Below are 12,826 nucleotides of genomic sequence, written 5' to 3'. Positions count from 1 at the left end.
AACAATTCAATATTTAATCAGCATCCAAACCAGCATTTCATTTTTCATTTTATGGTTCTCTAATGGTGATGGGTTTCATATTTGTACATGAACCATTTCTTCCCAAAAAATTACTTATAATTTAAGTATTTTAGAAAGAGGATTCATTGTTTCAACATGCTAGGGAGAATGAATAATGAACTGAAAAGAATCTTTTTAAAATGGTACTTTAGTAATCAAAGAATAAACACTACTCCCCCCAAAAAAACACTTTAAAAAACTACTTCATTTTATTTACTGCGTTAGAATCTAGGTATTTAAGTTTTCATTTTTTTCATCAAATATAACAGAATATGAATAAGCAAAAAAGTATTTAAGTGCTGTCACTAATATACAAAAATAGACAATCCCTGCCCTCAAGGAATAAGAAATGGAAACAACTCAAAGGGAAATAGTAGCCAGAGAAGGGAGGGGCACTGTGAACTGGCAAGTCACAGGGAGCCACTGAACAACCAATAGATTATCATTTCCAAGAAGTTAGCACTGATCTGATAATTGATCCCAGAGCTAGAAGGGAAAAACTGGGAGATGAGAGAGAAGAAAAGAAATATTTACAGATTTGTAAATTACATCAGAAATAAGTGATAACCAAACCCAGCAATTAATTTTCCTTAGTACAAACATACAATTTTAAAATACCTTTTCTCCAGGATTGCTGCTATAGAACATTACACAAGGATATAACTCAGCTGCATCCACATCTTCAAAAGCTAGCTTCGGTTCCTAGATTTAAGCAGGGATGATGACAAAAAAAAAAAAAAGAAAAATTAAAGAATAAAACAATGTAGTTTCTACCTTAAAAGTTCTATAAGTAATATTGTAGGAATATTCTATAGACTGCCTAAATAAATGGAAAGGAAGATGCTTACTTCATAAAGATCACAAAACTGGCACCAAGACAAGATACAGTAATGATATTTAGGGAATTCAACTAGAATGTCTGCTAGATATTCATTCTGAAAAAAAGAGGATATCTTATAAAAATATTTGCTTCTTCTCTTAATAACCTTTACCTTTCAGCATGGAGAAACAGCAATGAAATTAAATCTTAAACTAAATTTTGTACTGATCAAGAGAAAAGAATTGGTAAAGTTAAAAGAATAAGAACCTTGAGGAAATGTGACCATGTCATAATAGTCAAATTAGAAAATTCAGGACACAGTCAGACACACAGCCTAAATTTTAGGAAGGTGTGTATATATATTATATATATATATATATATATATATATATATATATATATATATATATATATATATATATATATAAAATATTCAGCAGGGGATAATGGGATAATCCCACAGCGAAAGACTCATGAAATAAGAATAGGAAGTTCTCAAAATAAAATTGTGGCAATCACAAATCATCTCAGTAAAGACAAAGATGGGAACATTTAGAAAGACAATGTGACTAAAGTAAGTTTTCTTGAATCAAGGTGAAATTTGTGAAAGTGGCTAGGCAATATAGGCAAGGATGTTAGGAGGGCCCATGAGATTATCATTTGTGCAAGTTTGCATGTTCTGTTATTTTCCCAATTGCTACAAACAGCGTAAATGTTGTTATCTATATATTCTTGAGGTATTATGGTCTGGATATAAATGTGTATGCTGTATAAGATACAGGGGAAAAAGCTGTGATGAAAAGGTGTAATCCAAATCAAAAGATATTTATATCCCCAAAAGCACTCTCTTGAGTCACTGTCTCGCCCCTAAAAGCTTGTCAGTGTCAGAACATAAGACTATGACATGAAATACAATGAAAGAAGGCTTTGTAAATTGTTCATAACCAAAAAAAAAAAAAAAAAGGAAAAGAGTTCTTGGTTTGAGTTGATGGTATAATTTTAATAAACAACAAAGAACCACTATCTAATTATTTTAATTCAATATTTCCAACAAGAAAAATAATCTTTGAACTAGAGATGACAGAAAAAACAGGGACAGGTAGGGAATGAAACTAGAAAGAATAAGCAAACACCTAGTGGGTTTAAATAAGTTCAAGTTTCTTGTAGTGATAAATTATATCCCAAACTTTTCTAAGAATCTGTTTATGTCACTGCTTAAAATTATCATCAATAATTTTGAAGAAATTGTATAGATCAAGGGAGGTGACAGGATAAGGACAATTATTAACTCAATTTTCTAAAAGGGGAAAGATGAGACTTCTACAAACCATATATATCACCAAGTTTTATGATGATCTCTAAGATAATTCTAGAAGAAATAATAAAATGGATTGAGTATCCAGAAAGTGAAATTGTAAACAACTAGAAGAAAACATAGTAAACTAACTACAATTTCTTTTCTGGATTGGGTTGCTAGACCAACATATTCAACATCTACAACAAATGTTGCAGATATGTATTTGGATTTCAGCAAGTTATGACTAAGTTATTTATTCTTGTGGACAAGCTGAAAAAAATAGGGAAGAAATGATTATGAAATTAGATAGACTAATAGCTAGTTAAACAACAGTATCCAAGGTATGTCAAGTAAGAAGGGGTGCTCTAATGGCTTATAGCAGAATAGTGTCACTGATCCTATTATATTTTAGCAAACACTGGGATAAAAACATGGGACTGGCATAGTTTCACATCTGACACAAAACTAAGAAAGATAGTTCTTATTTTAAACAAGTCCTTCAAAGACTCTAAAGGTGGACTAAGAAATAAACATGTGAAATCCTACACATAGGCTGAAAAAAGTAAACTGCACAGGAACAGAAGACCATCACCTAGCTTCAAAGGCTCAAGGTTTCAATGAGATCATCTCTAAGGTCTTTTGTTAGAACTCAATGAATTGAGAATATGATATCTGACCCCCCTCCCAAAAAAAGACTATTTGGAATTTAGGTTTCATTAATACAGGTACAGTGTCCAGGACAAAGGAGGACTATCAAGTATAGTCCAGGACTATCTTAAGCAGTCCATCTTAATTTCTACTCACATCTTATTAAAAAGCTTGAGTTTACTGAATCCTGCCATACTCTGTGCTGGTCATTCCACATATGGATTACTGCATTCATTAGGTTTGCCACATTTAAGAGGAACATTCACAAACTTGAGAGGAAGGTCACCTATCTGGGGAGAAGATTTGAGGGCATAGTATCTGAATAACAGTTTAAGGAACTAGAGATGTTTGTCTAAAAAAGCTTTCAGGACAAGGACAATAGATATTTTAAAATATCTGAAGGGCTGCCTTCTGGAAACAGGATTAGATTTATTCTATGTAGCTCCATAGGGCAGAACTAGGAAAAAGAAGTTACTGACAATTCAATCCCTAACAACAGTTCAAGCAGTCCATAAACAGAATGGACAATGTTTGAAATACTATATTCTTTGCCCCTAGACATATTCAAGCAACAATTGGATTATAACCTATTAGAAAAGCAGTAGAAAGAATTCCTACAATATGTAGAAGTCTGATCAGATGACCTCTAAGGTCCTTTCCAACTCTAAAATTCTAAAACACTCTGCAATTTTATGAAATAATATTTTCCTTATAAAATTCACAATAAGAATTCATGCAAATCCACCACATAAAAGTAACTACAACCAATTCTTGATTATAATTTCTAAATGGGGAAATTCCACAAGTGACAATTTAAGCTTTGTTTTCAACAACTTTTAATAAATGGAATTACACAACCTCTTCTTTTTTACTCCCTGTTCTCTAGTGTAGATACTAATAAGTACTGTAATAAGAAAAGAAAACAGTAAGAAAAGGAGAATCAAAAATAGAGTAGATAATCTATAAACTGGAGATCAGCCCTAAAATAAATAAGAAGAATATACACTAAAACACAAAAAACATGAATTTTATAAACAAATTTCAGTACCTCTCCATTTTTACCAAAGGAAATTGTTCTGGCTTCCATATCCAATACACAAGTAATAAAATCTCCTTGAGTAAAACTGGACAACGTCAAAGTCTGTTCTCCATTATGGTACAGGTTACCACTGTAGGCTCTGTACAACCACATATCTGAGGTAGTGCGGTGGTTAAAATCATGTACTGGCCATCGAGAAACTCCAACACATGTGCCTTCATTACCACGGTTTTCCTTTACAATGTAAAACTAAAATAAAACCAATAATTTTCATTAATATTAAGTAATACTTTAATTATACTAAATGATTATGTAAATCCATATTTAAGAAAATGGAAATATATCTATAATCAATAGAAATCTTAAAGAAGAAATAGTAAAAAGAATCAAAATAACATGAATGTATGATCCATTTTTGTTACTTTAAAACAGTCATAAATAAGATTGTCAGTTTTAGGTCAGTTTTATGGTTTAAAAAATTTATTCTTTAAACAACTTTCAATCATCTTGCCATTCCTATCCTCACTTTAACTTCTGCTTACATCTTATTTTTAAGAATATGAATTTACTGAGAATTTTCTGAAAAAACTTGTTAAGGAATATTTCAATAATTTTTAGAATTTCTAACTATTCTTTAATGGGGACTTTTAATTAAATTTAGCTAGAATGATTTTTTATCATACAACTATATTGTAAGAAAAAAATTCCTATCTTTCACATATTGCTAAAATTAAGTTTTTTAATGACAAAACAAATTTTTCAAGTTTATTAGAATTTCACATACCTTCCACTGATAACATCCAGATGTTACACCAGTTGATGCTAACCCATAGCCTTTTCCTCCACTACCATGGGTCAAAATCTGTCCATTTTCCACTAAACAGCACTGAGCCTTTTCTGGGTCAAAGGAAACTTCTTGAATAGGAAGATTTTCATCTTCTTCCTCTAATTCTCCTTGCTTCTATCAGAAATGAAGCTTTATGAGTTTTTCTGAATGAGCCAACTTCAAGTATTTACTACAGATAATTGTTTAAAAAAAAAAGTCAGTTACCTGTAACTTCATTTCCTGCTCTTTTTCCTTGATTTGAATTGCATGTTTGGCCTGAGCAATGGGTGTTTCCCACATACAATCCGAGAGAAGGGAAAATAATCGTTCAACAACCTGTTGCATTGCAAGGGAAAAAAAATGAGAGAAGTCTAATTCCAAAAGAGCAATTTTAAGAATTACCAGAAAATACAAACCACATTATTTAATATATTACTTTATGTTGGCAGGCCAATCACTTTAGAAGCTTCATTAGTTTTTTTAGGAAAACATTAACTTTGTTAATTTTATTCATTCTACAAAAATATATTGAACATCTATTGTTACGTGCAGAGGAAGGGGATGACAAGCATTTTTTTACTAAGTTCCTATCATATGTTACACATTATGCTAAAAATTTTTACAACTATTATCTCATTTGATCCTCACAACAACTCTAAGAGGTAGATGCTATTATCCTCTTTTTATAACTGAGGAAACTTTAGAGGTTAAATGACTTGTTACACAGCTAGTAAAATATCTGAAACTCTTTGTGACTTCAGTGCAGCCTCCATTATAACTAATATCTTGCTATCCTGAAAAGATTAAGGGAGCCTGCAAACCAACCCATCTGTAGATAGTAAATAACCTGGACAATTATGGAAACTGAATTAGTACTAAATCCATAAAATAACTAGCAGAAACACTTAAAATTACAAATACAAAGCTTAGCAGGTGTTAAAAGACACCAAAACCCAAAAGCTAATACTTTCCCTACCCCCCAAAAAAGGTGCAACTGAAGGCACTCTCATCTTTTGTAACCTAAATCAGGTTTTGAAGAACCTGATTCACGATTCCTTCAGTACCTCTGCCCTCAACACAGAATCACACGCTCCTATCTTTGTCTTCAATTCAACTTACATTTATTTGTTAAATATTCAGATTTTCATAACTGGTATGCTCAACTTGAAGGAACCCACTCCCTTTGATCTCCCTCTACTACTATCTGTTAGAGACACCTGAATGGACAAAGTAATATGAGAATCTGAGGTTATGTTATATTATTTTAATATGAAGTTATGCAAATATCATGCATAATCAGTAGTTGATTTTTACTAACATTATTTTTCTGCTGTATATGTTTTTATATGTAACTGATATATCCATTTCAATAAATATAAATTCCACACAAGTAAGGAATACCTTATTATTTATATTTATGTCTCTATAGCCTAGCCCAGTCGTTGACACATCATACGCAATAAACATTTGATTAATTTTAATTAATTGTTTTGGAATATTATAAATGACATTTTAAAATGATTTTAAAACTATAGACCTGAGCCATTTGATCATCTTCGACCCCAGATTCGCAAGCTGGTAATACAGCTTCAAGGACATGAAGCGCAAGTAATCTGGTCCTTAAGTTACCCACCAGTGGAATACCTGAAAAAGAAAACCAATGTGTTATTTTCTATTTGATCTTAATTTAGAGAGAAAATTTAAGCTCTTTCAAGAAAATTCTCAAAATTAAATTAGTTGTCCAATAGTATTAAATATAGTTCAACATCTGAATGAGACAAATATGCAATACAAAGTATTTTTAAGCCTATGTTATACCTGAGGAACACTTCTGAGATGCAATGTTAAGAAGCACTTCAGTCCACTTTGGAGAAGCCATTTTTGACTGAATAGCTTTTGATGACACAACTCTTCTCAAAAAAACTAGAAAGTCCCCTAAGTGTAGTTCTGCGGCATGCTGTTTTCTAAGTACAGCTGAAGATTTAAAAGAAAACAATTTTATAAATAATGATTTACAGTCATATTAATCAAATTACCAAATAACTACATTACCAAAGTAGGAAAACTATTAGCAACATTTTTCTAGGGGAACAAAAGATCAGGGAAAATTATGAAATAAAAATAAGCAGGAAAAGGGCCCTATTATTGCTAGATTCCAAGTTACAGTAAAATGTTATTATCAAAGATATTTGGTATTGGTTTAAAAAAAATAAAAAGTGATCAACAGGATAGCCCAGATAAGCAGACCAAGAATACAATTTAGTATAATAGCCTATATAATGTTTTACAAAGGACACAAAATACCAGAAATTAAAGATAATCTTTTTTTGGTAACAACTGCTGAGAAAACAAAAAAGCAATTTCAAACAAAATAGGTTTAGATTAATACCTTACATTATATACAACACTGATCTCCAAAAGGACAAATATAAAAATTACATCATAAAAAAATTAAAAAATAAAAGGTTCCTTGCACAACTAAGAATAATAAGTGAATTCATAACTAAGGGAAAGACATGATAATATAGGATAAAATCTGATTATATAAAAATAAAAACTTTTATATATGTGAAATTAAAGCAACTAGTTGAGTAAAAGAAAATTTTCATAGCAAAAATCTCTGATTAAGTTCTGATCTCCTCCAAGATATACAGAACGGATACAAATACATATCATGAACATCCATTCTCTAAAGAACTAAATGGTCAAAAAAACTATGATGATGCAATTTTCTAAAACGGAAAGACAAGTGATTAATAAGCATATGAAAGAATCCCCAAATCACAAATGATAGAAATATAACTTAAAATGATTTCTGGTTTCAAATAATATCCATCAGATTGGCAAAGATGACAAAAGGAAAAAAATGATGGAATGTTAAAAGGTCCCTGGGAAGACAGACACTAACATTTTGTTGTCAGAGCAATGGATTGATTCCAGAAAAGAATTTAGCATTATATTTATATTAGCATTATATTTAAATCATTCAACTACATTCTTAGGTCTAGAATTACTAAGGTAGGCATATATTTCAATGAGGTCAAAAACAGAAGAGAAGGTCCCATGTGCACAAAATGAAATATGAAAGCACTTTTTATAACAGCCAAGAACTAAAAAGAAAATTGGGTGTCCCTCACCTGGAGAATGATTAAACAAACTGCGGTATATGAATGTAATAGATTTACTGCTATAAGAAATGATATATATGAAGAATTCCAAAACACACAGGGAAACACATATAACATGTCCTTATCAGAACTATTTGCTCAAAGAACACAACCTGGCACACAATAGGTGATTAATAAATGCTTATTGACTAACTGAAAACAACACTGAAAAACTTCCAAACTTTGATCAGTGGAGTACCCAATGATAAATTCAAAGGACTCTCATGGTATAAAGCATGCTTATTATCTATTAGCAAAGAGGTTGTGGACAACAGGTGCAGAAAAATAAGAACTTTTCGGACATGTGCAATATGTTAATGTGTTTTCCTTGACTACTCCATCACTTTTATTTGAAAAGTAAACTCTGCCAATCAGGATGCTATTAATAAATGAACTGAATACCATCAATATTAATATTCTTACTATAAATCAAACAGGAAGACAAGAGAAAGTTGACATTAAATAGAAGGTGTTATGAGCCAGAACATGAAACAAGGTGATAACTCAATGGAATTGATAGAAATAATGCTTAAGTTGAGAGTTCACACATTAGTTTACACATTAGTTCACACATTTGGGAGATTTCAGGATTCAGTATGAGATATCCAAATTCACACCTCCCATAATCCCACTTTCAGAGGAGGAACCAACCTTTGAGTTTATACCTCTAAAAGAGCATAAACACAGCTGAGCTCAGTCAGGAGAGTTCAGTTGAAAAGATTGAGAGGGAAGCATCAGTTGGAGATTGAGAAGCCAGGAGTTGGAGTTGGAGTTGAGCTGGAGGCAGATGCTGGAAGAGAAGTTGCAAGAGCTCTTGGAACCAAGGAGGGAGATAGGCCACCAAGAAAACTAACTGGGCTATTTTGGAGGAAGCAATAAAAGATCTGAACTTTTAACATTGGCTGCATTTGGAGTGATTATTACTTGGAACTGAAACTAAGGCTACCTCCAGAAAACCTTCCCAAGAAACCTGCTCACAGAGAACCATCATATTATTTTTAGAAAAAAAAAAAAAAAAGACCACCACATTCAGTGTGGAAAAATAGGCTATCTTAGAGCTCAGTGTAGGTACAGAGATATAGTGAGAAGACAGGGTGAGAGAAAACCCAAAACCCCATGTCCAAAATGCAACCGAGGCTTTCACTGGGCCTCAGACTGTAGATTGACCCAGATAAATGAGAGGCAGGGCTCAGCTCCAAGATATCAATCAAAAAACAAATGGGGCATAATGGCAGCTGAGATTACACCCAGAGAGTCTTTAGAAGGTCAGGACTTTGATGTGATCAGTCAGTCTAAAAAATAATCACATGGCACAATGAGATTACATGATCAACCAGCAGAAAGATTACAGTTGGGGAGAATACAGGCTTTTTAACCCAACAGGGCAATGTCCAGTGCAAACAGCTCCAATGTAATTGCCAGATGATGAGGAGAAATCCCAAAAGTGGTAAATAGAAGGGAATTAGATAGGTTAACCGCTTGGGGAAGAGGGTTTGCTTGTATCTTATAAGGTGGAAAAGGAATCAGATGGGTGCCAACGAGCCGTAATCGCCTTGTCCATCAGAGAGAAACAGAAAAAGAGAAAAAGCTCCAAACAAAGAAGATTTAAGAAACATCTGACACTGAAAGAGCATGACTGACAATGAGACTGTTAAAAGAACTTTAAAATCTTTGGGAATCATTGGATTCCCTAACACAAGATGAGACTGTTTCAAGGACTTGAAAACGAGCAGGAATCACTGGATTCATTGAGATGAAAAATTGTTGATAAGACTATTGCAGTACTTCAAAGCTTGCAGGAATTATTGGACTCCTGGCACATGAACTAATGGACAATGGATTCCTTTTGGACTATTTCTAGGACTTATGGACATGTGTAAATTCTCATGTTGATTCATCACTACTAGCCTGTGTTATATTGCTATGTGCTCATGTAATTTATGTAATTATGTGTAATACCTCCCATATTGATGGATTTATGTATACCTGTTTTAAGAGTGAGCTTCTTTAGAAACCCGCTAATCTGATTTGATTTCCCATTTCCTTTGGTGTTTTCATCTCCCTTCCTGAGATGTCAGGGAGGGTGTGACCACCTTCTTTTTATGGTGTTTTCACTTCTTTTTTGAGCAGTCAGGGAAGGTGTGATCACCTTCTTTTTGGGGTTCTCACCTCCTCGAGAAGCCAGGGAGATCATGACCACCTATGTTCTAAATCAAAAGAAAGTGGGAGATGTTGGAATTCTTACAAAGTGTTAAATCATTAGAATTGATAGAAATAATGTTTAAGAGTTTACACATTAGAGGTCATACTTAGAGCTCACACCTTTAAGAGAGTTTACATAATGTGTGAGCTCAGACATTGGAGTTCACAAGTAGTACAGGAGATTCACAAAGTTAACCTCCCATAATCCCACACTCGGAGGAGGAGTCAACCTTTGAGTTTCACCTCTAAAAGAGCATAAAATAAAAAGAGCTGAGTTCAGTCAGGAGAGTTCAGTTGAGAAGATTCAGAGAGAGCTGGAGCCAGAAGCTGGCAGACAAGCTGCAAGAGCTCTTGGAACCAAGGAAGGAGATAGGCCTCTACGATAGGCCTCTAAGAAAACTAACTGGGCTATTTTGGAACAGACAATAAAAGATTGGATTTTAACTCCTGGCTGTATTTGAAGTAATTATTGATTACAAATGAAATTAAGGCTGTCTCCAGAAAACCTCCACAAGAAACCTGCTCCCACAGAGAACCATCATATATTATAAAAAAGAGAACACAACAAGAAGGAAACAGAGTTCTCTCTGGAGAGTGGAACAAAGGAGTGGGCAGAGTTGGCTCCACTATGCACCAAAGTCAGGGGCACATGATCTGAACCATTGAAAATACTGCACAGATAAAAAGTTAGAGAAAGTTTGTGAAGAATTTTACAAAATAATCCAAAACAAAATGACATATACTTAATATTCAATGACTTTGATGTGAATGAATACAGAGGAAATTATAGTAAAAAAATGTCAGAAAATATAGCTCAAGTTAAAAGATTAAAAAAGTCGAAGGGTGATAGCATACTCAAAAATCATCATGCCTTATTATCAAGAATAATATCTTCAAGAAAAAGTTACACAGTAACACCACTATTAGGACTGTCCTCCAAAGAGAACAAAGAAAAATGAAAAGAACCCATACATATAAAAATATGTCAGAACAAGTTGTAGTACAGGAAATTAATAAGAAATTATGAATGGGATGGTTTGGGGGGAAATCTAGAAAGACATATAAACTGATGCAAATGAAGTGAACAGAACAAGGAGAGGGTCAATGGCAGAGTCAAGATGGCACAATAAAGGCATGGACTTGTCTAAGCTCTTCCAAATTCCCTTCCAAACAACTTTAAAATAACACCTTAAAATGAATACTGGAGAAAAAGAAACAATAAAAGTGCAAAATGAAACAGGTTTTCCAGCCCGACAATTTAGAAAAGTGGCAGGAAAAAGGTCCGTCTCACAGTGGGTGAGAGCAGGCTTGTGAGCCACAAGCCAGCAGCAGGTCTTAGGAGCAACTAAATCATCAATGGCAGCTTTCACAGCTATCAACCTATAGATGGCAAAGGTCAGGACAGCTGATCAGAAGGAGAATGCCCATATGATTGTGGATCATAATCCCCCGGTCGCAGCATACTGATCAGAACAGTGACTACACCTCTCCTTAAACCATACCATCTTGGAAGAAATGAAAGTGTGCCTATCCTCAGATGTAGTTCTCTGTACAAAAAAACTGAAGTTTGGCAGTTCCCCTTGGGTTCCAGTGGAACCCAAGTTTAATATAAAATTAAGAGTCAAGAAATAGGCTGGAAAAATGAGCAAACAATAAAAAACCAAACAAACAAACAAAACTTGACCATAGAAAGATACTAAAGTAACAGATAGAATATAAACTCAGAAGAAGATAACAAAATCAAAATCGCTACATATAAAAATTATCAAGGAAAAATGTGAATTATGAATTCAGGCCTCAAAAAAAGAATTCCTAGAAAAAGTCAAAAAGGTTTTTTTTTAATCAATTAAGAGCTGTAAAGGAAAAGTTAGAAAAAAAGAAATGGGATTTCTATAAGAAAATCATGAAAAGAGAGTCAACACCTGGGTAAATAAGGCACAGAAAAATACTTAAGAAAAAAGATAGATCAAATGGTCAAAGAGACAAAGAAAAATTCATTGAAGAGAAGAACCCCTTAAAAAGCAGAATTGGCTAATTAGAAAAAAGAGGTACAAAAATTGACTGAAGAGCAAAAGACATAAATTAACATCCTCATTTTCAGGATACACACACAAACACAGAGAGAGAGAGAGAGAGAAAGAGAGAGAGACAGAGAGAGAGAGAGAGAGAGAGAGAGAGAGAGAGAGAGAGAAACAGACACTACCCTTAACAAAAATAAAAGAATTTGATATTATATTAAATATCTTTTATATACAAGGCATTGGACTAAATAAACATGGGATATTCACATTCAACATATTCAACAAATGATATCCTTATACTATGCACTTAGTATGATGTAGGTCCTTAATAAATGCTTGTCGTCTATCATTTGCTAATAAGATACACATAAGTAAACACAAAATAATATGAGGAAAGGGAAAGTATTTATAACTGATATGACTGGAAAAAGTTTCTCAAATACAGCATCTGAGCTACCTTAGAAGATAAGCACTATGAGAGTTTGAAATGAAGGAATGCATTCCAGACATGGAGGACAGCAGCAATAAGGAGCTACTAAAAGTTTTTTTTTATTGTCTTCATCAGATATGTGTCTTAGAAAGATTACTTTGGCAGCTATGAGAGAAATTCTAAAGGAGAAAAAGTGTAAACAGGAGATCAATCAAGAAACTATTATAATAATGCATAGGAGAGGTAATGATAGCCTCAAATAGAGTGATGGTCTTGTGTGGTTCTATGGAAAAGATGAGAAAATATATCTTCCTCC

General features: G+C 33.2%; 1 protein-coding gene across 9 annotated transcripts in view; it reads right to left on the bottom strand.

Moving 5' to 3' along the window:
- Positions 1 to 12,826, bottom strand: part of HERC1 (HECT and RLD domain containing E3 ubiquitin protein ligase family member 1) — a 189,782-nt gene that overhangs the window by 74,008 nt on the left and 102,948 nt on the right. For 8 of the 9 annotated variants that reach the window (XM_023497786.2, XM_031955414.1, XM_031955415.1 and 5 more), the window contains exons 31-36: positions 6,509 to 6,664; positions 6,228 to 6,334; positions 4,916 to 5,026; positions 4,649 to 4,825; positions 3,874 to 4,113; positions 679 to 762 (exon numbers count right to left, since the gene is read on the bottom strand). In XM_023497786.2, the coding sequence (XP_023353554.1) occupies positions 679 to 762; positions 3,874 to 4,113; positions 4,649 to 4,825; positions 4,916 to 5,026; positions 6,228 to 6,334; positions 6,509 to 6,664 (875 nt within the window). The remainder of the gene's footprint in view (positions 1 to 678; positions 763 to 3,873; positions 4,114 to 4,648; positions 4,826 to 4,915; positions 5,027 to 6,227; positions 6,335 to 6,508; positions 6,665 to 12,826) is intronic. The other variant, XM_031955416.1, reaches the window with a different exon arrangement.

The sequence above is a fragment of the Sarcophilus harrisii genome, chromosome 2, assembly GCF_902635505.1.
Source record: "Sarcophilus harrisii chromosome 2, mSarHar1.11, whole genome shotgun sequence".
Classification (NCBI taxonomy): domain Eukaryota; kingdom Metazoa; phylum Chordata; class Mammalia; order Dasyuromorphia; family Dasyuridae; genus Sarcophilus; species Sarcophilus harrisii.
This window is presented reverse-complemented; position numbering and strand designations above follow the sequence as displayed.